A 22,782-nucleotide genomic window follows, 5' to 3' on the forward strand; every position below is an offset into this window, starting at 1 on the left:
ACCACTGTAGAGCAGGTTTTGGATTTTCCTGTTTCCCTCCTGCAGAACTGGCATTAATTATGACTTGTCATTTTCCTCAGGTGACTGGGGCTGTGCCACTGGGGTGTGTGACCTGTGCTGAGACTCCCAACATGCCAGTGTTGCTGAGGGACCGACATCTTTCACTGCATGTTCCTCACTGGGTTTAAAATCAGTGTCAGACACGAGTGCCCAGTGAACAGAAAGGGAGCCACTTTTCAACTTGAAGTAGAAAATGAATACAATTAAAATTAATATAATTCTGTTATAACGGAGCACTAAAAACCAAACAAGCAACAGAAAACTTACAAGATCTTTTATTTGTCTTCCATTCAACACCTGTTTAGGAAGGTAAAAGCACTTAATATGCTGCTCAATGAAGAATAAATTAAACAAACCCTGTGTTGCACTGTCTGCCTCTGCACTGGGAAAGGAATTAGGAGATGGAGTGGAATGAAACCCTTCTCTGGCATGAGGACAAACACAATCCTTTTCCTATGCTGCATCCTGAAAATTCATTGGGAAAAGACTTTGACTCTGTGCTCTGGATTTCATTGTCCAAATATTAGTGGAGAATGAGAAGGAAATGACAACTGACTGGAGCTGTTTGATGGCAGCTTTCATACTTTTCCTACAGAATGTAAAGGCAGGAGAAAGGAAGGAGGAAAGCTGATAGCTCAGAGATTCACAGTGTATTTAAACACCAACCTATACCTAAACAAAGCTAAAATTACTGTCTTGTATAAAAGTGTTCTTTTTATTTGAGAGCAAATTCTTTCTGATTTTTCAAAGAAATATTCTTTGAGAACTATTCTTTGCCTTTGGAAAACTATTCTTAAATGATACCCTTCCATTGTAATCCTTTTACAACTTCCAGGCTCTTTGAAATAATGACTGCCTGCTCGCACACATTCTGCGAGGAGCACAATAACTGACGTATCCATTTCAAAACATGCTGGGAAAGAAAACAGCATCAATTTAAAAGGAAAACTTGGGAAACAGCATCTGAGGAACCATGAAAGTACTGCTGGTGTAACAGCTGTGGTCTACTGGCTCAAGGGCTCTCTTGCCCTGACGTTTGTGACGTGGTCTGCTGGCACTGAGTTATTTCTGAGAGATGCTTTTCACCAGCCATTGACGAGACATTCCAGTTCAGCAAGCCACGAAAACCCAAGTCAGGAGCGTGTTCCAGCTCAACATCCTCGTGAGCTTTAGCAAGAGCAGGTGCTGTGCCCGGGCTGGGGATCAGTGCAGGCTGGGGATGAGCAGGTCGAGAGCAGCCCTGGAGAAGAGCCGGGGGTGCTGGTGGGTGAGGGCTGGCCATGCCCCAGCTCAGGAGCCAGAACATCCCTTGTGCTGGGCTGATCCCCCAGCGTGGGCAGCAGGGGATGGGGGGGATTCTGCCCCGCTCAGGGGAGACCCCACCTGCAGCCTCCAGCCCTGGGGACACCGGCACATCGGCCTTTTGGAGCAGGTCCAGAGGAGGCCATGAGAGGGTTTGAGGGACGGAGCAGCCGTCCCATGAGGAGAGGCTGAGAGAGCTGGGGTTGGCCAGCATGGAAAATAAAAAGCTTTGTGGAGACCTTACGGTGCCGTTCCGGTGCCTGGAGGGGCCTAGGAGAAGGATGGAGAGACAGTGTTTACAAGTGCCCGCAGTGACAGGACAAGGGGGATCGGCTTCTGGCGGCTGCCGATAGCGGGAGCGAGCGCTGGGGCCCGGGGCGAGAGGAGCGGTGTGCGCGCACGGGGCCGGGGCACGGCTGGGCTGGGGGACACCGGGCTGGGGGACACCGGGCTGGGGGGGACACCGGGCAGGGGGGACACCGGGCTGGGGGGGACACCGGGCTGGGGGGACACCGGGCTGGGGGGGACACCGGGCTGGGGGACACCGGGCCGGGCGGGGCTCAGCGCGGGGAGCTGCGGGGCCCGCCCGGCTCCCCCCGGCCCCGGCCCGGAGCGCCGCCCTCGGCACGGCCCGGCCGCAGCTCCGTGCCCGGGGGATGCGGGCGGAGCCGGGAGGTGCATCCTGACCCGCCCCGCTCGCGGCCCCGGTCCGGCTCCACCCGCATCCCCGGCCCCGCTCCGCCCCACTGCCCGCATCCCCGGCCCCGCTCCGCCCCACTGCCCGCATCCCCCGGCCCCGCTCCGCCCCACTGCCCGCATCCCCCGGCCCCGCTCCGCCCCACTGCCCGCATCCCCCGGCCCCGCTCCGCCCCACTGCCCGCATCCCCCGGCCCCGCTCCGCCCCACTGCCCGCATCCCCCGGCCCCGCTCCCGGCCCCGCTCCGCCCCACTGCCCGCATCCCCCGGCCCCGCTCCGCCCCACTGCCCGCATCCCCGGCCCCGCTCCCGGCCCCGCTCCGCCCCACTGCCCGCATCCCCGGCCCCGCTCCCGGCCCCGCTCCGCCCCACTGCCCGCATCCCCGGCCCCGCTCCGCCCCACTGCCCGCATCCCCGGCCCCGCTCCGCCCCACTGCCCGCATCCCCCGGCACCCGGCCCCCCTCCGCTCACCCCGCCCCGCCCGCATCCCGAGTTCCCGGCCCCGCTCCCGGCCCCGCCCGCATCCCCGGCCCCGCTCCCGCCCCGCTGTCCCCGCTCCCTCCCCGCTGTCCCCGCTCCCGCCCCGCTGTCCCCGCTCCCTCCCCGCTGTCCCCGCTCCCTCCCCGCTGTCCCCGCTCCCGCCCCGCTGTCCCCGCTCCCGCCCCGCTGTCCCCGCTCCCGCCCCGCTGTCCCCGCCCCGCCGCGCTGTGGCCGCCGCGGGCAGCGGGCGGGGGCGGCGGTGCCGGGCTCTGCCATGCGGGCGGGCGGCACCGGGGCGCGGGGCGGCTGAGGGCGGCCGCGGGAGCCGCGGGAGCCGCGGGAGCCGCCGGGCCGGCGGGGAGAGGCCGCAGGGCATGCCAGCCGCCTGCCCCGATGTTTCACTGGAGCAAGTGGAAGAAGAGGATGGGAGCGAGCGCCTCCTCCTCCAAGAGACCCGTCTTCGACGAGCGGGAGGACGGTGAGTGCGGACCGAGACGCTCCGGGGTGCCCGCCCTGCCCTGGGATGCTCTGCCCTGCCCTGCCCTGCCCTGCCCTGCCCTGCTTTGCCCTGGCGATGCAGTTGCCGCGGTGCCCATCCCGGGGTGCCCAGCCCGCGGTGCCCATCCCGCGGTGCCCATCCCGGGTACCCATCCCGGGGTGCCCATCCCGGGGTGCCCAGCCCGGGGTGCCCATCCCGCGGTGCCCATCCCGGGTACCCAGCCCGGGGTGCCCATCCCGGGGTGCCCAGCCCGGGGTGCCCAGCCCGGGGTGCCCATCCCGGGGTGCCCATCCCGGGTACCCATCCCGGGGTGCCCAGCCCGGGGTGCCCATCCCGGGTACCCAGCCCGGGGTGCCCATCCCGCGGTGCCCAGCCCGGGGTGCCCAGCCCGGGGTGCCCAGCCCGGGGTGCCCATCCCGGGGTGCCCAGCTGCCCTGCCCGGCACTGGGGTCCCAGCGGGGGCTGCGGGCGGGGGCCGTGTCCGGGTGCGGGGTCCGGCCGGGCGCTGCCTCCCCGCAGGACGCAGGGGCTCTGCCCACAGACACCCCACGGGCACCCCAGGGACACCCCAGGGACACCCCACGGACACCCCAGGGACACCCCAGGGACACCCCAGGGACACCCCACGGGCACCCCAGGGACACCCCACGGACACCCCACGGACACCCCACGGACACCCCAGGGACACCCCACGGACACCCCAGGGACACCCCAGGGACACCCCAGGGACACCCCAGGGACACCCCAGGGACACCCCACGGGCACCCCACGGACACCCCAGGGACACGGGGCGTTAAAGCAAGGGGGGCTGAGAAGGGGGCCCGAGGGGACAGCTCTGCAGAGAAGTTTCGGGCTGTGCTCGGACAGCCCCGTCTGTACCAAGGAACACCCAACACATCAACACCCGAGTGCTGCTGTCCGTGCAGAAAGCTGCTCTGGGGTTATTCCTAAAATACAGCTGGGGTTTTTTTAGAAACACACCTTGAAATACCACAGTTGCGTTAGAGATCTCGGGTGCAGGGTGAAAACTCGGAGGAGCAAAGGAAGGAAACTTTGACAGCGGGTGGGGGAAGTCAGGAGAGCCATCGGGGCAGTCCTGGATGCTGTGCTGGCCCTGTGGCACCAACCGAGCACACTCAGAAATCCCTGTGCGGGGGCTGCCGGAATTCTGCAGTGGATAAAGCTGGAGTTAGATGTGTCAGAGTCTGAGTGAGGGGTCGGGGTCTGCTGGAATTCCCTCGGTGAAGGGACCTCACCTGTCTGTGATGCTCTGACAGCTGACAGGGGTTAAATCAGGCAAACTTTTCTTGGTACAAGAGCTGGTTTATTTCTCCAACACGTTTTTATTAGCAGTTCACACTGAGCAAGCCTAGTAAAGACACTTAAATCGGAGGCTTTGCTGCAATTTCATTTTGAAAGCAAAATTTCTTTCTGAAAGGCTTTTAATTCTGCCCTGAGCCTGTGTGCAACCAAACCAGGGCGAGTGAGCTCTGCAGCTGAATGGCTGCTGACAGGAGCCTGGGAACACCTCTTCAGGTACTTTCAAGCAGCACTTTTGCTATGTCCTAATTATTGGCACATTGCTTCCTTGATATCTCCTGCTTTTCCATAATTCCTTGTTAGAGTGTGCTCAGAGCAACTACAGTGTTGTTCCAGTGAACTCATATTTACTGTCATGGCACGGTTGCTATGGTGATCTCTTAAGACATCCCAATAGCTTCCTTAGATAAAGCAGCCAGTTGATACTTGGGTTTGTGTGTGACATAATGTGGAAGAGTTACTAGTGACAACAATTTAATGAGAAAGCAATTAAAAATACAAGAAGGAAAAGACTGTTTGGTATGTGAAATTTTGCCCACATGTGGTTCCTTGTGATGGATGTCTGCACAAGGATGAGCCTGACTGCTGAAATCCAGCAGATAATCCCTGTTAATTTTGTCAGGGTGTACATAAATAGAAGGTTAACGTTTATTGTAGTCAGTAGTAACACAAGTAGTGTTTTCCCTCAGATAAATCTGACTCGGAATCGTTGCAGACCTTACAGCCTTTGTCCCTGACTTCCTGGGGGCTGCTTTTGGGACTGCACTGGTTCCTGTCACACCACAATGGCTGAGCCAGCGCATGGGGGATGTCCTGGGGGTGAGCAGTGATGTGTTTGCTCTCTCTTGGTGTAAAACTCCTGGCTCCAGGGGGTATCCACTGTTTACTCCTCCATTAAGAATTGCTGTTTCTCCTCAGCCCGTCCATGCTGTTGGATTTCCTCTGTGTAAATGCAGGAGCTCCTGTGTCACACTCCTCTCTGGGAGGGTCACAGCAGCTTGTCCTTGGTGGGACATGTGGGTTGAGCTCTCTGAGCCCGTGATTCCAAGGGTAAACTTGGTATTCCAGAGTCTGTCCTAAAGAGCTTCTCTCAACCCTCTCCAGTTCTTCAGCATCTTTTCTGTCAGTGCTGGGGCTGGGCTGTTCCTTGGCAGAGCTGGAAGCTGGTGCTGGTTCAGCTGTGATGTGGGGCTGGCTCCTGGTCCAGCCAGGGCAGTGTGGGGCTGAGCTCTGGGGAGCCATGCCCAAGGGACAGCTGTGCTGCTCCCTCCCTGCTTCCCTTCCTGGGTGCCCCATCCCCAGTTTCCCCCGTGGCTGTGGAGCCAGGAGCAGGCCAGGTGTGCCAGGTCCCAGCACATCCATCCCCTGGGGTGCCCTGCCTGGCTGCAGTGTGTGCACTGTGCTGCTCCCTGCTTGCACACACAGCCTGCCAGATATCTCTGGGTGTCTCCCAACTGGGGTTCAGCTAAGAGGAAAGCTGTGAAAGAACAGTGCCTGTGTGCTTCCAGGGAGCCCTGGGGTAGGGGAGATGGGTTTCTCTGGCTGTGGTAGCTGCTCCAGCTGGTTCCAGCCCCACAGAAAGCCTGGCAAGCTGCACATCCATCAGCTGGGAGCGAGCTCCAGCCTGGCCACATGGACATGTGGATGTCCACATGCCCTGGGATGCCTTTCTGAGGGCTCAGTTTTGGTGAGGTGCATTGTACCCTGTACTCTGCTCATGAACAGAGGAAGTTCATGAATGGAGGGCAAGGAGGAAAAACAAAGTAAGGGGAAAAGTATGGGAAGAAGAAAACAAGGCAAAAGAACAGAAGGGCTGCAGGGTGGAGCACTTGGAGTTATGGTGCACTGGGGTGAGGTGGGCTCAGGGAGCTGAAGTGATTTGCAGTGGGCCTGGGGGTTCTGCATTAGCACCGTGGGCTGTTTTCCATCAGGAAAAACACACCCTTGTCTGCAGTGACTTTTCAGGGTTTCTTATTTATACCTGAGAGGGTCTTTTAACAACTTCTCACTCTAGGAGTGGATTTGTTCTCCAGCCCTGCAGAAGGGTGGTCACTGCCTGTCTGCTGGCTGAGACGTGTGTCTGTGCAGGGCATGGGGCACTGCAGTGTCTCACAGAATCATTTGGGTTGGAAAAAGCCTCCAGGATCATCAAATCCAAGCTGTGCCCACCAGGGGATCCCCAATGTCCCCACCCCAAGCCCTGAGTGCCACCTCCAGCAATTCCTGGGACCCCTCCAGGGATGGGCACTGCAACCCTCCCTGGGCACTGCCAAGGCCTGAGCTCCCTTTCCATGGGGAAATTCCTGCTGCTGTCCCCCCTGAGCCTGCCCTGGCCCAGCCTGAGCTGTTCCCTCTCCTCCTGTCCCTGTTCCTGGCAGCAGATCCCAAATCCCCCCGGCTGTCCCCTCCTGCCAGGGAGTTGGAGAGTGAGAGGAGGCACAGAGGTCATGAGGCTCGTTTGTTATTTGGGCAGGAATTATCTATATGTTTCATTCTGGGAAACAGCCAAGCAAGTTTTATTGACATCTCCCTCCTTTAAAAAAAATAATCAAAATTTAAAATTTATTTTTTATACCAAGTGATGAAAACCTGTCAGTGAAGCCAGTGGGAATGTTTCAACCCAAATACCCAAAAAATGCTTAGAGAGTTGTTGGACTTGGGCACTGGGGCTGAGCAGGAGGAAACACAGGGCACACTTAGTGCTATTAGCATTGCCCACAGTTGTGTTACGTGAGAGAGGGGGGAAACCACAGCATGATTTATCTCTCTATGAAATTGTGTCTGAAGAGGGATTTCAAGAGTGCATTTTGGATGTGGTTTCTCCTGAATCAAAGTGGTTTACTAAAAAAACTGTGTGTAAATATACATGAGAATCTGTGAAGCCATCTGCTGCTTTTTGCTTTGCTGTGCCTCCCCTCGCTGACACGAGGCGAGTGGTCCAGGGCTCCTGTCTCTCTCCTGATGCTGAATTACTTTTTCTGCTGATGTACAAGGCTTTAATGGTGCAGCCCAGTGACTTCCATCATCATTTAGTATTTAGTCTCAATCACTTTTCCCACCCATCCCTTTTCTGATTCTGCCACCATGCCGATGGTGTTTTGTAAGGGGGTCAGGTGCAGGCGCCTGTGTTTATCCTACTTGCACCAAAATCAACTTTTAAAGGCAAGTTTGCCGTTCTCTGGGTGATGGTGAGGTGTCCCGGGGAGCAGCGTGGCTGTGGCAGCCCCGTGGGTGTCAGTGCCGAGTGTCACAGCGAGCCTGGTGGCGCTGGGAGGAGGCACCAGGCTGGGGCTGGGGGGCAGCAGCGTTTGGGGGCGTGCAGGGAGGGAGGGAGGTGTCCCCGTGGCCGCGGGTATTGCTGGATGTGGGGCTGAGAGGGCTCGGGAGCGCGGGGGGACACACGGCTGTGGGAGCACAGGCAGCCCTGGCCAGAGCAGGTGAAGCTTCCACGCTCTGCACACTCCTGGCCCAAGCGTCCCCTTGGCAGAGGGGCAGCTCCGGGAACACGCGGGGACCCTGCAGCCGCCCCCCTGCTCCTCACCCGCGGCACCGGCCATGGAAACGGGCCAGAAGCCGCTTAAAACAATCCCCGTTTTCATCTGGGGCCGTGTGTTGGCAGCCACACACCGGGAGCGAGGGCCCCAGGCGGGCTGGGCACGGCCGGGGGCGATGCCCGGGCTGGTCCCGGTGCCCCCGCACCCTGCAGCCGCCCCTCGGAGCCTGCCCCGGCCGGGGACCATTCCCCGGTGATCCCGGTGATCCCGGTACCCTGCAGCCGCCCCTCGGAGCCTGCCCCGGCCGGGGACCATTCCCCGGTGCCCCCGGCACCCTGCAGCCGCCCCTCGGAGCCTGCCCCGGCCGGGGGTGATGCCCGGGCTGGTCCCGGTACCCCCGCACCCTGCAGCCGCCCCTCGGAGCCTGCCCCGGCCGGGGACCATTCCCCGGTGATCCCGGTACCCTGCAGCCGCCCCTCGGAGCCTGCCCCGGCCGGGGACCATTCCCCGGTGATCCCGGTACCCTGCAGCCGCCCCTCGGAGCCTGCCCCGGCCAGGGACCATTCCCGGGTACCCCCGCACCCTGCAGCCGCCCCTCGGAGCCTGCCCCGGCCGGGGACCATTCCCGGGTACCCCCGCACCCTGCAGCCGCCCCTCGGAGCCTGCCCCGGCCAGGGACCATTCCCGGGTACCCCCGCACCCTGCAGCCGCCCCTCGGAGCCTGCCCCGGCCGGGCGCTGCTGGAGCAGCTTCGGGCAGCTCCCGGAGCCCTTGAGTTCATCCCGGGGAGCTCCGGCCTTCGCTCCTCGCAGACTGCCAAGCTGTTTGTGCTCCTGCTTTTACTCCTCTGTCCCGTGGCTGTGAGATGCCCAACACTCTCCACGGCTCTCAGCAGTTTTTCAGCTTGGAATTCTTCCCTGTAACTTTATGTTCCAGGGGTTGGAACCTCCAGGGAAACGAGGGCTGCTGCCAGACAGGGAGCTTCAGGGCAACAGGGTCATGGAAGGATGGGGAGCAAAGCCTGACCCCTCTTGTTCTGTGTCCTTCACCCCTGGGGAGACCCAAACCCTTTTGGCCAGCTTTGTGACAGGTCTGGGGACATCCTGCTGTGCTGGATGTGGGACCTGGAAGATGGATCCAAGGATCAGGAAAGGTTTCTCTCTCTCTCTCTCTCTCTCCTGAAGTGACCAGTGCCATAAGCCATGTGCTGATGTCGGGGCAGCCAGCATGGCCTGGCTGTGTCCCTGTGTCCCTGGGCTGTCCCTGAGCATCTGCTCCTCCTGCCTCGGCTGCTCCTCGCAGAGCCCGGCTCTGTCACCTCAGCTGGGCAGGAAACATTGCCCTTCTATTGGAAATCTGTTCTTCAGTGCCCAGTCAGGCAGTGGTAAAATCCCAAATACTACTTATTTGGGGTCAGATACTGATGTGTTAAACTTCCATGCTCTGCACACTGCTGACTGAAGTGTTCCCTGCTCAGACTGCAAGGAGAGCTTTTCCCATAGCCTGACTTTCATGGCTGTGGGTTGGGAGCACAGATGCCTTCCCTGATATTTAAACACAAGGGAAAAAAGCCTTTCTGTATTATCAAAGTGGTAGTTAAGTAAGTAAGCGGGGGGAGGAGGGAGTGGGAATTGCAAGGAGGTGTCAGCAAAGCTGTGTTTAGCATCGTCAGCGGGGCTTTGTTCCGGCTGCCCCCGGATCTGGGATGTTTTGCCTGTGCCCAGGGACTCGCTCCCTCCGTGGGCTCTCTGTCCCCGGCAGAGCCACTGCCCCTCATTCCCTCCAAGGATGGAAAACTTCTCTAGGTGTGAAGCTTTGCAGTGTGCCATGTGACACAGAAATAGGTGAAACCCTGGGAACTGGGCAGTTTCAGGTCCTGGAGGTGTGTGGTACCATGGGCAGTAGGGGGTTGCTGGCCCTGAGCTGGTTAATGACTGTGCTGTCCCTGTCCAAGCTGGCTGTGGTCCCTTGGCAGCAGTGCTGGCTGGAGTCTGAAGAAAAGCCACTCTCGAGGGGCTCGTGTGTCTGTGGGAGAGCTGAGGAGATCGGGGGAAAATGAGCCCTCAGGGCAGCTGAGACTGTTCACGTGGAGCTGGAGAAACAAAAAATAAACAAACACAACAGCAATTTGAGGGACATTTGATGGATAGGGAGGGACAAGGACAATCAAGAAAAAGTCACTGGAAGTACCATTCAAGTGAAATATTAACTCAGATTAATACTTGGTGTATTCTGTGGAGGCCACAGTCCTCATGGCTAGCTTGGCATGGGCTTCCTGTGCTTTGGGAATAACATGCAAGAGCACGTTGCTGGGGATCTGCCCACCTTCCTCCCACGTCCCAGGGCTGGCAGGGTGACCTTCCTGGGGCTGGCACTCCTGGAGGGGCTGTCTGGGGTACATGTCCTGGCACACGGAGCTGATGGGCGCTTCTAGGGAGCAGCAGGGGCAGCTGCGGGCGGGAGAGCTGTGCTGGCAGTGCTGCGGAGGAGGCACAAGGTCATTCCACCTCCTGGAATGTCAGTGAGTGGCCCTTGACAAGGAAAACCTCCCCAGAAATGAAAGAAGCTGCTCCTTTTGCAGTTTGGTACTTTCACCATCTCAGACTGGGGTGCTGAAGCAGCTGGCTGGCTTCTCGGTATGTCGTGTTAGGGGAGGAGGGGTGTGGAGCTGCTGTGTGCCCACGCAGGGCTGGGGAGAGCCTGCCTTCCCTTCTAAATATTGCTTTATTTCTTGTGGGAGTGCCTGAAATGGAGCGCTGCTCACCCACAGTGCTGTTGTGCCCTGGGTCAGGGCTTGGCTTTCCACTCTCTGTGGACACAGGTGAGTCTCTGTGAGCTGACCCCGCTGGACTTGGCCCGGGGCTGTTGCTGAGCCCGTTCATGGCAGCCTGGGATGTACAAAGCAGCTCTGCCTTTTCCCACTTGTCCCAGCAGAGCTGCTCTCCAGCTGGGAGGGCATGGTCCCTCTGTGCAGCCTCTCGTGGCCGTGGGGGCTGTGAAAGCCCAGTTTGCACACCTGGCTGCCCGTCCTGTCCTGAGCCACCCCCTGGGCCATCCCTGCCAGCTTCCTTGGCTGCCGTGTGGCCACAAGCCCCAGAGGCAGCACGGGGAGCCGTGGGGGGCTGTCCCTCCCAGCTGTGTGCCAGCTGTGTGCCAGCTGTGTGCCAGCTGTGTGCCAGCACCTGCACAGCTGTGTGCCAGGGAGGGGATCTGTGCTGGTTGGGCCCTGCCTTGGCACCCGGCTGCTGAAGAACGATGTCGGGACAGCCTGGGAGCAGCTCAGCCTCTCTGCACAAGAGAAGATAAATGTCAGTGTCCTCTTTCCCTCTCTCACTGTTCTTCAGGAATGAAATTGCTTTCGGTGACAGTTATGGAAAATTTAAAGTGCTTCGGATGTGTGGGAACAGCCGTCTCTGAGCACTGCCAGGCAATGAGGTGTGACAGTGTGACAGAGTGTGAGTGTTGATGTGTTCATTTACATCTCAGGTGGAGTTCAGGGCTCTCCCAGTACCTGGGAGTGGTGAGGAGATGCAGGCACTGAAGGATGTTCAGGATTACGTGGCTTGCTGGTTTCCTGTGCCCATGAATCCTTACAGGCTGATAGTTAGCCCTGCTGTGTAATTAAATTAAATTAAATTGAACTGCAATGTAATGTCTTTATAGCTTTGCTGATGTTTCTGGAAGCTGATAAATTTCATTTATTCTTCCAGAAAATACCTTTACTTGGTTCTAGTGGCTCCAGCAGAGAGCTCCTGAGGCTGATGATGCCCCAGTGACTTTCAGGGTAACCTGCAAAGGGCTGTCCCAACACAGTTACCTTATTGTCCAAGGTTTGCATGTGGCTACAGCTGAGCTGTCCAAAGATACAAGCGATATTTTGTATTTATGTGGGTAATGTGTGCGTTGGAGCACTGGAGAAAGTGTCTGGAGTGGCTGTGGAGCAGAGTGGGGAGGGCAGGAGTGAGGCTGTGGAAGCACTGCAGGCACTGGTGTGTTCCTTTGGGTCTCCCATTGCTGCCCGAGCTGTCTTTGCTCAGGAAAAAAATATTTCTTTCTCCTTTTCTTTATTTCTCCAGACCATAACCCCCTCCTCTCCTCTGACAAAGAAAATGCACAACAAAATTTGCCATCACTGCTGAAAATACTGGGGTGTGATTTGTGTCCTGGGATTTTAGAGGGATCACATGGTGGCAAAAGGCTATCATATGAGTAGTTCAGATATCCAGGGTGGGGAAAAAAAGCACAAAGGAACAGGGAAACTTGGTAGAAACTGGGAAGGTTGAGAATAACCTGTTGGAGCGTTTAGGAATCCAAGAGACAAGACCCTTCCCAGCATCAGCAGTGAATAGCGTTGGGCTGGAGGTGGGACAGTCAGCAAAAGGCACACACTGGTTCCTTGCAGGATTCCTGTATTTTTAATTCTGTGTCTGACAAAGGTCAGACAGGTGAGCTGGGCAGGGCTTGGGCTAAAGCTCGGGTTCCTCCTCTGAGCAGGCAGTTCTTGTGAGGATTAAGAGAGGTGAGGGTGACTCTCCTCTGGAGCTGGCTGGACACAGCTTTACCCCCAGGGCTCAGTGTGTTTCACTGCCAGAAGGATATCGGTCATCTCCTGTGTGAGAGATGTGGCACATTAAACTGCCCTGGGAAGCAAATGCCACAGAATCCTCGGGAAAGCCACGTCCTGCACCTTGGCTTTTTGTGTGCTGGTTCCCGGTCTTAATGGGAACTGGCAGGCAAGAGCAGCGAGCAGGGAACACAGAAAATGATACACATTATGTTTGGATTGTTTGCACTGTTGGAAAACGTGCTTAATGCTTCACAGAAAATAGGGCCAAAGCTTGGTCCCAAATAATTTGCACTCTAAAGGCTCAATGCCGCATTTGGTAAGCACATGAATAATTCATACACATGCCATCAGGCGCCATGGTTTCATATTCAAGCCTGATTCTAGATCTGCTCAGAACTTTGAACTGGCATGGATTAGTGGCTCTTCCAGCACAGAAGAGGTTTGGCAGGATCTTCAGCACACGATGAAGCTGTCCCCTCTCCTGACAGTGCTGGCTGTGTCTCCTGAAGGGCCGGGAGCTTCCCTGTCATCCCTGCCGGGGTGGCTCTGACCGTGTCCCCAGCTCGGTGCCCGACCTTGGGGCCGTTTCCTTGCGGACACTGTTCAAGCAGCGGCAGATTTTGGGGCGAGCTGTGGCCGTGGGCTCGGCACAAGGCTGCGAGCCCCCCGAAGAGCAGGAGAGCGTGTGAGGAGCAGCGGCCGTGCCCCGGGGTGGGGGTGCCTGGCTGTCCCCTCCAGCTGGGCTGCTGCAGCCCCCGGCAGTGCCGGGCTCGGGCACGGCCCGAGGGGAGCTCTGGGCAGCGGTGCCAGCTCCGGGGTGCTGGGCCAGTGCTGGGTCAGTGCTGCTCGTACACCCCCCTGGCTCTCGGGGCCAGAGCCACGGGCCAGCTCCTGCTCCAGCAGCACCAGCAGCTCCAGCAGCTCCAGCAGCACCAGCTCCTCCAGCAGCACCAGCAGCTCCTCCAGCTCCTCCAGCTCCTCCAGCTCCTCCAGCTCCTCCAGCTCCTCCAGCACCAGCACCAGCATCTCCAGCCCGGCTCTGCCCCGGCTCCGTGGGACTGCCCTTTCCAGCAGCAGCAGATCCAGCAGATCCAGCAGCAGCAGCTCCAGCCCAGCTCTGCCCTGGCCCCAAGGGACTGCCCTTTCCAACAGCAGCAGATCCAGCAGCTCCAGCAGCAGCTCCAGCTCCAGCAGCTCCAGCCCGGCTCTGCCCGGCTCCGTGAGACTGCCCTTCCAGCAGCAGCAGATCCAGCAGCTCCAGCAGCTCCAGCTCCTCCAGCTCCAGCTCCAGCACCAGCAGCTCCAGCCCAGCTCTGCCCTGGCCCCACGGGACTGCCCTTCCAGCAGATCCAGCAGCTGCAGATCCAGCAGCAGCAGATCCAGCAGCAGCAGATCCAGCAGATCCAGCAGCAGCAGATCCAGCAGCAGATCCAGCAGATGCAGCAGATGCAGCAGATCCAGCAGATCCAGCAGCAGCAGATCCAGCAGATCCAGCAGCAGCAGATCCAGCAGATCCAGCAGCAGCAGATCCAGCAGATCCAGCAGCAGCAGATCCAGCAGCAGCAGATCCAGCAGCAGCAGATCCAGCAGATCCAGCAGCAGCAGATCCAGCAGATCCAGCAGCAGCAGATCCAGCAGCAGATCCAGCAGATGTGGCAGATCCAGCAGATGCAGCAGATCCAGCAGATCCAGCAGATCCAGCAGCAGCAGATCCAGCAGCAGCAGATCCAGCAGCAGCAGCTCCAGCCCCACGGGACTGCCCTTCCAGCAGCTCCAGCCCTGTGGCCGCTGCGCTGCGGGGCCGGGGTCGCTGCCAGCGGCTGCTGCTCTGCTCCACTGCCTTTTATTCCACGTTAAATGCCGCAGCAGGAGCATCGCGAGCAGGTGTCAAAACAAGCCCAGCTGCAGCGACGCAAACTTAGGGATTGATTAATGAATACTTTCAGCCTGTTGTGTGTTTCTCTACATGGCTTTCTGATGTAAAGATCAATCTGTGAATTTATTTAAAAAATAGCAGGTTTCTTTTAACTAGAACAAATTGCTTCTGTTTATCAAAAGGCTGAGTAACATCAACAAACTGTTCGGTCTCTGTTGCCCCTCAGCACTACTTGGGAAATCATTTTAGTTAGTTCTTCTTCTGGCCTTGGGTTGGATTTTTCCATGCTCTTAGCTTGGCATCTCCAAAGGCACCCCTGCCTCCCCCGCTGCTCTCTCCTGAGGCCACTCTCCTCCTGCTGCTCTCTGTGCTGAAGTGGGGTTTTTCCATCACCAGCTCTTCTCTGGCTCTGTTGCCGAGGCTGCACAGGGGTTATTCCCTGGGCTTTGCTCTGTGGGGTGTCCCAGGGCAGTGGGCAGAGGGGTGGCCCTGCTGCCCAGGGGTCAGTGCTGAGCTAACACAGCCCCAGGGATGAGCTCGGGCCCCGTCTGTGCCCGGGCAGCAGTGCCCAAGGTGCTGTTCAATGTGAGGAGGGGGCTCTCCCAAGGGCCAGCTCTGCCCCCCTGCAGCCCCCCATGGTGCTCAGCACGGCTGGAGGGGAAGGCAATGCCCTGCTCCACGTGCTGCTGTGAGACCTGGCTGCTCCCTGTGGCTGGTCCTCTGTCAGGAGATGTTCTTTCATTCCAGAGTGAGTTGCACATCACTGTGCTCCAGAGAATTTCTTATCACAGAAGTAGGATGTCTGCTTTCCCCAGAGAATCTGAACTTGGTGAATAATTCCGTTTGACATCTGCTGTGAATTTGGGTCTGCTCTGTTCTTGTGGAGTTGGAATGAATCCTGAGTGGTTATGGCCACCTGTCCTGCAGATGCCAGGTGGGTCAGTCCAGTCCCTGTGGCACTCAAGTGTATCAGTGAGGTCTGACCATGGAGAGAATCTGTTCTGACATCGCCAAAAGAAGGAACAGGCTTGTTGTAGGCTACAGGGGGCACCAAAGGGGATCACTGCTCCCACCTAGGGTCAAGCAAAATATCTTCAGGTATTCATCACTCTCGTTCTTTTTTCCTTCCCAGAGTTACTGTCATTGCCAGCACATGTGAGTGATACCTCTCACACTGTCTTGCTATCGATTTTTCCTTCTTTGCCAAAAAGAGCCTCTTCCATTGCCAGAACTGTGGGAAATGCCTGCCCAACTCAATGTGTGCAGAACAGACCTGCATGTGGGGACACCGCTGGTCCCAGAGACACCAAACCCCCTCTTGGTGCTGCCTCAGTGCTGGTGCTCAGCAGCCTTGGGCCCGGTGGCTCCTGCAGCTGGTGTTGATGCTCAGCCTGCTCGGGGCACTTGGGTTCCCTTCTGAGCCCCCATGAGCTGCTGCTGCCCCCGTGTCTGCCCTCTTCAGCTGAGTTTGTGACAGGAGTGAGGGCTGGTGGAGAAGCAGCATTTCCACAGCCCCCGAACTGCTGCAGCAGCAGCTCTGCCGAGCAGCACATCCACTGATCCCAGCCAAAGGTATTTTGGGAGCATGTCTGCTGCTCATGAGCCTCTGGGACAAAGATAGGACCGTGTGCCTGAAATAGCACCCTGGAGCCTGCACACCCCACCAGTGGCTGCTCTCGAGAGGGAAATCCAGAGTTTGTTTTCAAGTCATCATTACTGTGTTGACAAGGCTGTCGTGAGGAAAACGGTCTCAACTGGGAATGTCTGAATTAACTCCAAGTGCAGTGTGCACACGCAGAGAGTGCACGCTGCTCACTGCCAATGTGGGCACACAAAGGGCTCTTGCCTCTTGGCACAGTGTTTCACACACAATCACACAATCATGTAGGCTGGAAAAGCCCTCCAGGATCATGGAGTCCCAGCCCTGCCCCATCCCCACCTTGTCCCCAGAGCCCTGAGTGTCACCTCCAGGAATTCCTTGGGCACCTCCAGGGATGGGCACTGCGACCCTCCCTGGGCACTGCCAAGGCCTGAGCTCCCTTTCCAAGCCATGGAGGAGGTCATGACGGAGGCTGTGCGTTCATCAATGTGCCCAAGTTAAAAACCCCAACCCCAAACCAGACATCACTATATTTTCATGGTGCTGATCCATCCAGTGGCCAAAAAATGAGCACAGCTGCCAGTTCAGCTCTTTTTCTGATTTTTATTTCTATTCTTTTTGACTTGTCTTTTGGTGCTCCAGTGGTGTGAAAGGCTGCAGCAGAGACCATTCTTCAGTGCTGTAATCGCAGTGTGTGCAGCAGTGCTGGTGTGCTAGAAAACAAGGAAATGGCATCTCAAAACGAGATGTCTCTTCTGTTGCCTCTCTTGCAGCTCAAATGCAGCACAGCTGGTGCACAGTTTGACTTCTTGGTGTATTTTCCCAGTGTTCTGATAGGTGTCACCAGCCCCAGTGACACAGCAGGAGGAACAAGGCTGTCTTTCATGACCCACAACGAATTTGCTGGCGTGGCAAATAGTAAAAGCCTCTTTTGATGGAAAACCAGAAGCAGCTGATTGTAGAAAATATTCTTGGGCTCTCTGTGTTACAAAGAGTTGTTGTCCCAGGGCTGTTACACATTGCAGGAAACTCCAATGCTTCTGGATTGATTTGGGAAAAGCAATGATGATCAGGAGACATAAAATAAACAATAGAATATGTGATATCAAATGGAATGAGGCACATTGTTCCCCAAAAGACCTGTGTTTTCCTCAGACCTCTCAAATCCTCTTGTGTAATTTAAAAAAGAAAAGGGAATGCTGAATTCTGTTTTGTTATCAATGGTTTTTAAGTTCTCACTTAAAAATGCTTGTGTGTGATCCATCACACACTGGTTGCTGCTGTGAGCCCAGCAGTTTTGTCACAGCTTGCTGTTTGTTGCTGCATAGAACACAAAGTTAAACAAGGTGTGGGTGGCTCCTTCTTCTCTCTGCCCCGAGCAGCTTTTGTGGCTCTCTTTGGGTGCACAGCAAAAAAAAAACACCAGGTCTGAGGGCTTCAATTACCTGTGGTGACTGGATTTAATGTGGCTTTCTTGGAAGAGTGTTCCTAATTATTAACATTGCTGTTTTTTCTATTAATTAATGTTTTAAGTCATTCAAATACAGGGTCAGGGCCTTCCCAAGTGCTGTGGTACTGAAGTTAGCCATGGTCTGTCTACTTTGAATGCCCTTGTGAGCCGTTTCCTGATCTTTGAATACAAAGCCTTGTTGTTTTCCCTTCTCCCAGGCGGCTCCTTCTCTGCAGGGCGCAGTTGTGCGGTGGCAGGAGGGTGGGATACTGTTACAACATGAAAAAGTGCATTGGATTTCAGGTTAGCAGCTGGTGCATCTCTAGGGTGACTCGTGCTGCTCGTTATTATCTGTATTTCCATAGCAACGGGAAGGGCTGGCCAGGCCCTGGGGTGAGGGCAGGGTCCCTGTGGCAGCACAGCTCAGCACCAGGGGACAGGGCTGGGCTGTCCCTTAGCGAGCTCCAGCGCAGCTCTGTGCTCTGTGCACAGCGACTGTCACTCTGCTCTCACTTTCCGAGCAGACTGCAGCCCTCCCTAACTTTCTGTGCCACACCTGCTCCAGATGAGATCCCTGAGCCATCCCAGCCCCATCTCCAGGTGTGGCCCTGCCTGTCTGCCGAAGGGAGCCGGCAGGGCAGGAGCATCTCCTGCTGTCCTTGGTGTGCTCCGTGACAAAGTGTGAGTGTCCCTGCTGCTCCTGAGCCCGTCAGCCTGTGAGTGCTAAAACAGCCCGACATCTCAACAAAAACCCAACTGGAGAATCTGTCCTCCCGCAGTCTCGGGGCGCTCTTCTCCACAGGTTGGCTGTTGCTATATAAAGAAGTAGTCTGTTGTTTCTAAATTTACCCTGCTAATGTCACAGAGCATGAAGAAAAATGGCAACAATAAGCTGGCATTTCGGGCAGGCAGTGCTGTCTGTGCCCAGCTGGCTGGGTGCTCTGGTGCTCCCCGCTGGGTTTCAGTACCTGAGGGTCACCTGTGTGTGCCTGTCTGCACCCAGACACCCTGCTCTGGGTGCCTGGCAGCCAGCTGGGGCTCAGGGCAAACACAACTTTGTCAGGATTTTCAAAGGAACCAGGAGGTGAGTGAGGTGCTGCTGGGATCGCAGCGGGCCGTGGGACGTGGCCCTTCCACAGGCAGAGAGGAGCAGAGCCCTGGGCCAAGGGGAACTGAAAGCCCTGTCCAGGTCTCAGGGAAGCCTCCCTCAGGTTTCATTAGCACACAGATAGTGCCAATCTCCTTGGCCTTGGCAAAATCTGGATATGGGCATCATTCTACCTGGAGCTGTGGGTGTGTCTGAGCAGTGAGCCTCTTCTCTGGCACAACCTTCTCACTGGGTGGGAACAGGTCAGGTCTGTAACTGCAGCCAGGAATAATCATGAAACACAGGAAATCACCTATGGTGCCATAATTGCAGACAATTTGCAAAAGAAGTAATTCTTTTGTTTAGGATAGGGATGTACCACGGAGGTACCTCTCTGGACATCTTCCCTTTCTGCCCTCAGGTGCCCCAGCTTGTCTCACTGCTGTTCCTCACCAGGACCTGCTGTGAGGAGTGTGACTGGGACTGTGCTGACACACCCAAGATCAGATTTCCCATGTGTGACCCAAATGTCAGCTCCATTCCCAGGATTGTTTTTAAACCTTTCAGTGAAGCCCCACTGCTCGCAAGTTCTTTGTGTCTCAACACGATGCAAATGCAGTACAAGGTTTGCTGCAAAGTAGGTCTCAATGCAGCAGCGTTTGTTGGTGTTGGGCTTCAGTAGAGCTGTACAGTGTTGTCAGATCCGCGTCCTACATACCTGAATTCCTTCTGCTGGTGCTTCCAGGGGGGAGGTTTGGTCCATCAGGAGGTGGTACACCTCTGCCTGCAGGTGAACTCTTAATTGTTTTGTTGGCTCTGAGCACACAGAGGTGGTGCTAGCACAGCCCAGCAGCAATGCTCTTGCTTAGACCATGTTGGTTTGTCCTTGGTCATGAGTGTCCCTTTGGGTCACAAAGTCCCCTCTTTAGGCACATGAGTGCCAAGCTGTTACAGATGCCAGTTTGACTGATGAGGTGGAAGTGACTCATTTGTCTGTGTAGGGACCACCAGCTGCTCTGGGCTTGGAGCCCCTAGGCTGTGCTGTGCTCCCACGCTGGACTTGTGCTCCCCACATCAGGCACCAGGAGCATGTGGGGGTCCTGGTAGGCACCCCTGCAGCCGGTGTGCTGGGACACGGACTGAAGGAAGAGATGGAGGGAATGGGAAAATGGTACCTGGTTCTTCTGTTGAAGCTTCTGCTTCTTTTAGATTGATCACTTAGTGTTGTTTTAGACTCACCCATCTCTCTTGGTCCCTCTGACACTGAGGCTCTCCCAGTGCAGTGCCCTGGTTGCACACTGCATCTCCAACCTCTGTGTGCATCCAGCCTGGGTGGTTGGAGTTGCTTTGGGTGGTGTTAAGGGATCAGTGTGCCCCAGCAGCGACACACACTCAAATCCCCCACTGCTTCCCCCTCTGGGAGCCCAGTGGCTGTCCTGGGGCAGCCTGACCAGCAGGCCAGCTCCAGGGAGGTGGGCTTGGTGCCACACAGACCCAACAGCCTGGCTGAGATCACTCCTAATTAAAGCTGTGTTTGGAGGGCAGTGAGATGCCATTGAGAGGCACTCTGCTGGGGCTGCTTGGGTGACGCTAATTGCTGCAGTTAATTAAAAAGCAGTTGAGAGGAGAGCTCTTTGAGGGACAGTAGGGAGGGCAGAGGGTGCTTGTTGGGTTGATCTCGTTACCATTTCTGTGTGGCACCACTGGCTCTGCCCCATGGCTCTTCCCTGCCCGATGGAACTCGGGATGTGCCAGAGGTGCCAGCAGCTGCTCCCAGCACCCAGCCATCGTCACTGCCCACCCAGCCCACCGCCCTCTGCCTCCTTCTGTCTGCCACAGCCACCCCCAACACTTGCAGTTTTCCATTTCCACTGCAAATCTATATCGGCAAATGAGCAAAATAAACGTTGCTTGTTTGTTTTGACAATTACAGCAGAGATTTAATTACACTCCTTCCTCGTATACTGCCGGATGTCATGTGGTGTGTTAGGCGTAAACAAAGATGTTCTGCTACCGTGAGATATGGGTATTGAAGACACTGTCAGCCTGCAGCCTTGCCTCTGGAGCTGCTGTCAGCTGGAGCCCAACTTCCAGCACCTGTATTCTCGGCTCTGTGAGCTGTGTGCGAGGAAGAGGCAGATGCTGAGCAGAGATGTCACTGAGACTGGCTGAGTGAGCTGTGGGGAAGTGAGCATGGAAACAGAAATATAAGAAGAGAGAGAAAACCACGTCTGTGTTTTCAATGATTTTGAGGCAGCAGCTTCAGGTATCATATCAGGAATACAATATTTCAGTCTCTGAGTAAGTTCTCTGTTCAAAACAGTGGGGAACCTCGATTGCCATCGTGAAAAGGGCCCGGTTTTCATGCTCATCACTTACTGCCTTTGAAGGATCTGTCTTAAAGCCTGAGCCTATTGTGTCGTGTGAAAGCAGCTGTAGCATTGTCTGGCAATGGTAAATTGGCAATGACTTTGCATTTCATAATTAGTTAACAAGGAATCATTTACAATGCGCACGTCTCTCAAACCCCATTGAAATGTGCAGCACATGTCTGATGTTATTAATTGAAAATAGGAAGTTCAAATGCTCTCTGGCAACCGTTCCTCTTTCCCCTCACTCCATGGGGCCATTGACAGGGACAAGGCTGGATTAAGGCAAGGGTTTGAAATTCTTTCTGAAAAAAATACTTTTGGACTCCAGGGTTATTCAGGAGGGCATAAGAGACCATTGATGGTGTTTCAGATCTCTCCAACCCTTATTCTTAAACTCCTGAACAGGGCTCTGGGAGCTCCCCCCCTCCCAGTGAAGGTCAGTCTCTCAATTACATCTTGTCAGAAAACCTCTCAAAGAGGTAATTCAAGGGAGAAATTATTTCTAGAGCTTCTTGTCAAATTACAGAGAACATTTAATTAAATAAGTGTCCATTACTTTATGGCAATTATGGAGAGAAAATCCTTACTTGTGAAAGAGGTGAAGCTCCACTTTCCTAAGGAAAACTTACTTTTAAAAATAGTAAGATGAAGATGGCTTGTTCTGCTCTAGAACTGAAGCCTGAAAGAAATGAATGTGCATCCTTGGAGGGATTTTGTCTGGAAAGGGAAGAACCCTGGCAGAATTTCTGTGTCCTGTGGGAGCAGCCCTGCCTCAGAGCCAGCCCTGCCTCAGAGCCAGCCCTCGCAGCTTCTCCCTGCCCTGGCACGGAGCTGAGGGGCCCATCAGTGCTTTTGGGGCTCCAGCACCCCACACCTGGCTCTGGGTTTGTGCTTCTTCCCCAGCCATTCAGAGCATTTCCCAACATTTTCCAGTCAGCCTTGAAAGGAGCTGTGTCACCAGAGGGGTGCGAGGAGGGCAGGGGTGGCAGGGTGCTGAGCTGAGCCGAGCTGGGGAAGCTCCGGGGGTTTGAGCCCTGCTGGCCACGCCATGGCTCGTCCCAGCCTTATCCCTGGCTCACTGCAGAGCCTGGTGTGGCAAGGAGTAAGAAAACATGGCCCAGCCTTACACAGAGGAGTGTTTGTGAGATTTGCCTTACGTCTTTCGGGTATTTTTATCGTCTGCCTCATCCGAACGGTCTCAACTGAGTCATCTCATCCCTAGTTTAGATTTATGCTCCCTCTACGCCTACTCGAGCAGGACCCAAATCCTCCTGGCACAGCCTGCTGCTGGCCTCGCTGGAGTCATGCAAGTCTGGCATTAAATTATGTGGGCACTAGGTCAGGGAGTTATGAATGTTGATACATTTTATTTAGCAGCCTTCTGGATTTAATGAGTGTCCATAATACAGTAATTCTTAATTTATCATAAATAAAGACAATAGATTAGGTTGCGGTTTAATTATTGCTTGTTTTTGTAGCTGTTGTGGGGTCTGTGTAGCAAAATAGAGACAGGAAAGCCAGTCTTCCCTAAATTCCAGCTTAAAATCCCTTTCCTTTGTGCAGGGTTAGGGGAATAGCTGTACCCCTTCCAGTGGCACTGCTCATGGGATGAAATAACAGGACCCTTGGCTGAGCAGGAGCCTTGTCTGGTTTTGTCCAATATTCATTGATTATTTGTCCAATAATCATTATTCCAATGTCTTGGCAATAGAGAATCAGGGGTTCACTGACACATTTTTTGTGCTTGCATTGGCAATCTGTGACAGGATGAGAGGAAACAGTTCAGAGCAGGCTCAGGGGGGACAGCAGCAGGAATTTCCCCATGGAAAGGGAGCTCAGGCTTTGGCAGTGCCCAGGGAGGGTTGCAGTGCCCATCCCTGGAGGTGTCCCAGGAATTGCTGGAGGTGGCACTCAGGGCTCTGGGCTGGGACTGCCTGGGCTGGGAGGGATTTTCCAACCTCAGGGACTCTGGGATTCT

The 22,782-nt window shown here is 56.0% G+C and overlaps 1 protein-coding gene and 1 long non-coding RNA gene across 8 annotated transcripts in view; one reads left to right on the forward strand and one right to left on the reverse strand.

Moving 5' to 3' along the window:
- Window positions 1-319: 319 nt before the first annotated feature.
- Window positions 320-1,829, reverse strand: LOC147651800 (uncharacterized). Its single transcript, XR_015289814.1, has 2 exons — window positions 1,444-1,829; window positions 320-1,300 (listed from the first exon to the last, which is right to left on the reverse strand). It is a non-coding gene; the product is annotated as an uncharacterized LOC147651800 (long non-coding RNA).
- Window positions 1,830-2,733: 904 nt separating this feature from the next.
- The window catches only part of STK32C (serine/threonine kinase 32C), a 71,902-nt gene continuing 51,853 nt past the window's right edge, over window positions 2,734-22,782 (forward strand). For 2 of the 7 annotated variants that reach the window (XR_015290264.1, XM_086901362.1), the window contains exons 1-2: window positions 2,754-2,805; window positions 2,921-3,017. Coding sequence is in view for 2 of the 7 variants with exons in the window: in XM_086901362.1 (XP_086757488.1) it covers window positions 2,933-3,017 (85 nt within the window). In the remaining 5 variants the exon portion in view is untranslated. Of the gene's footprint in view, window positions 2,806-2,873; window positions 3,018-22,782 lie in introns of those variants that run through there. The other 5 variants (XR_015290263.1, XM_086901361.1, XR_015290266.1 and 2 more) reach the window with 4 other exon arrangements.

This window comes from Cyanistes caeruleus, chromosome 8, assembly GCF_971803275.1.
Source record: "Cyanistes caeruleus chromosome 8, bCyaCae1.hap1.1, whole genome shotgun sequence".
NCBI classification, from domain to species: Eukaryota; Metazoa; Chordata; class Aves; order Passeriformes; family Paridae; genus Cyanistes; species Cyanistes caeruleus.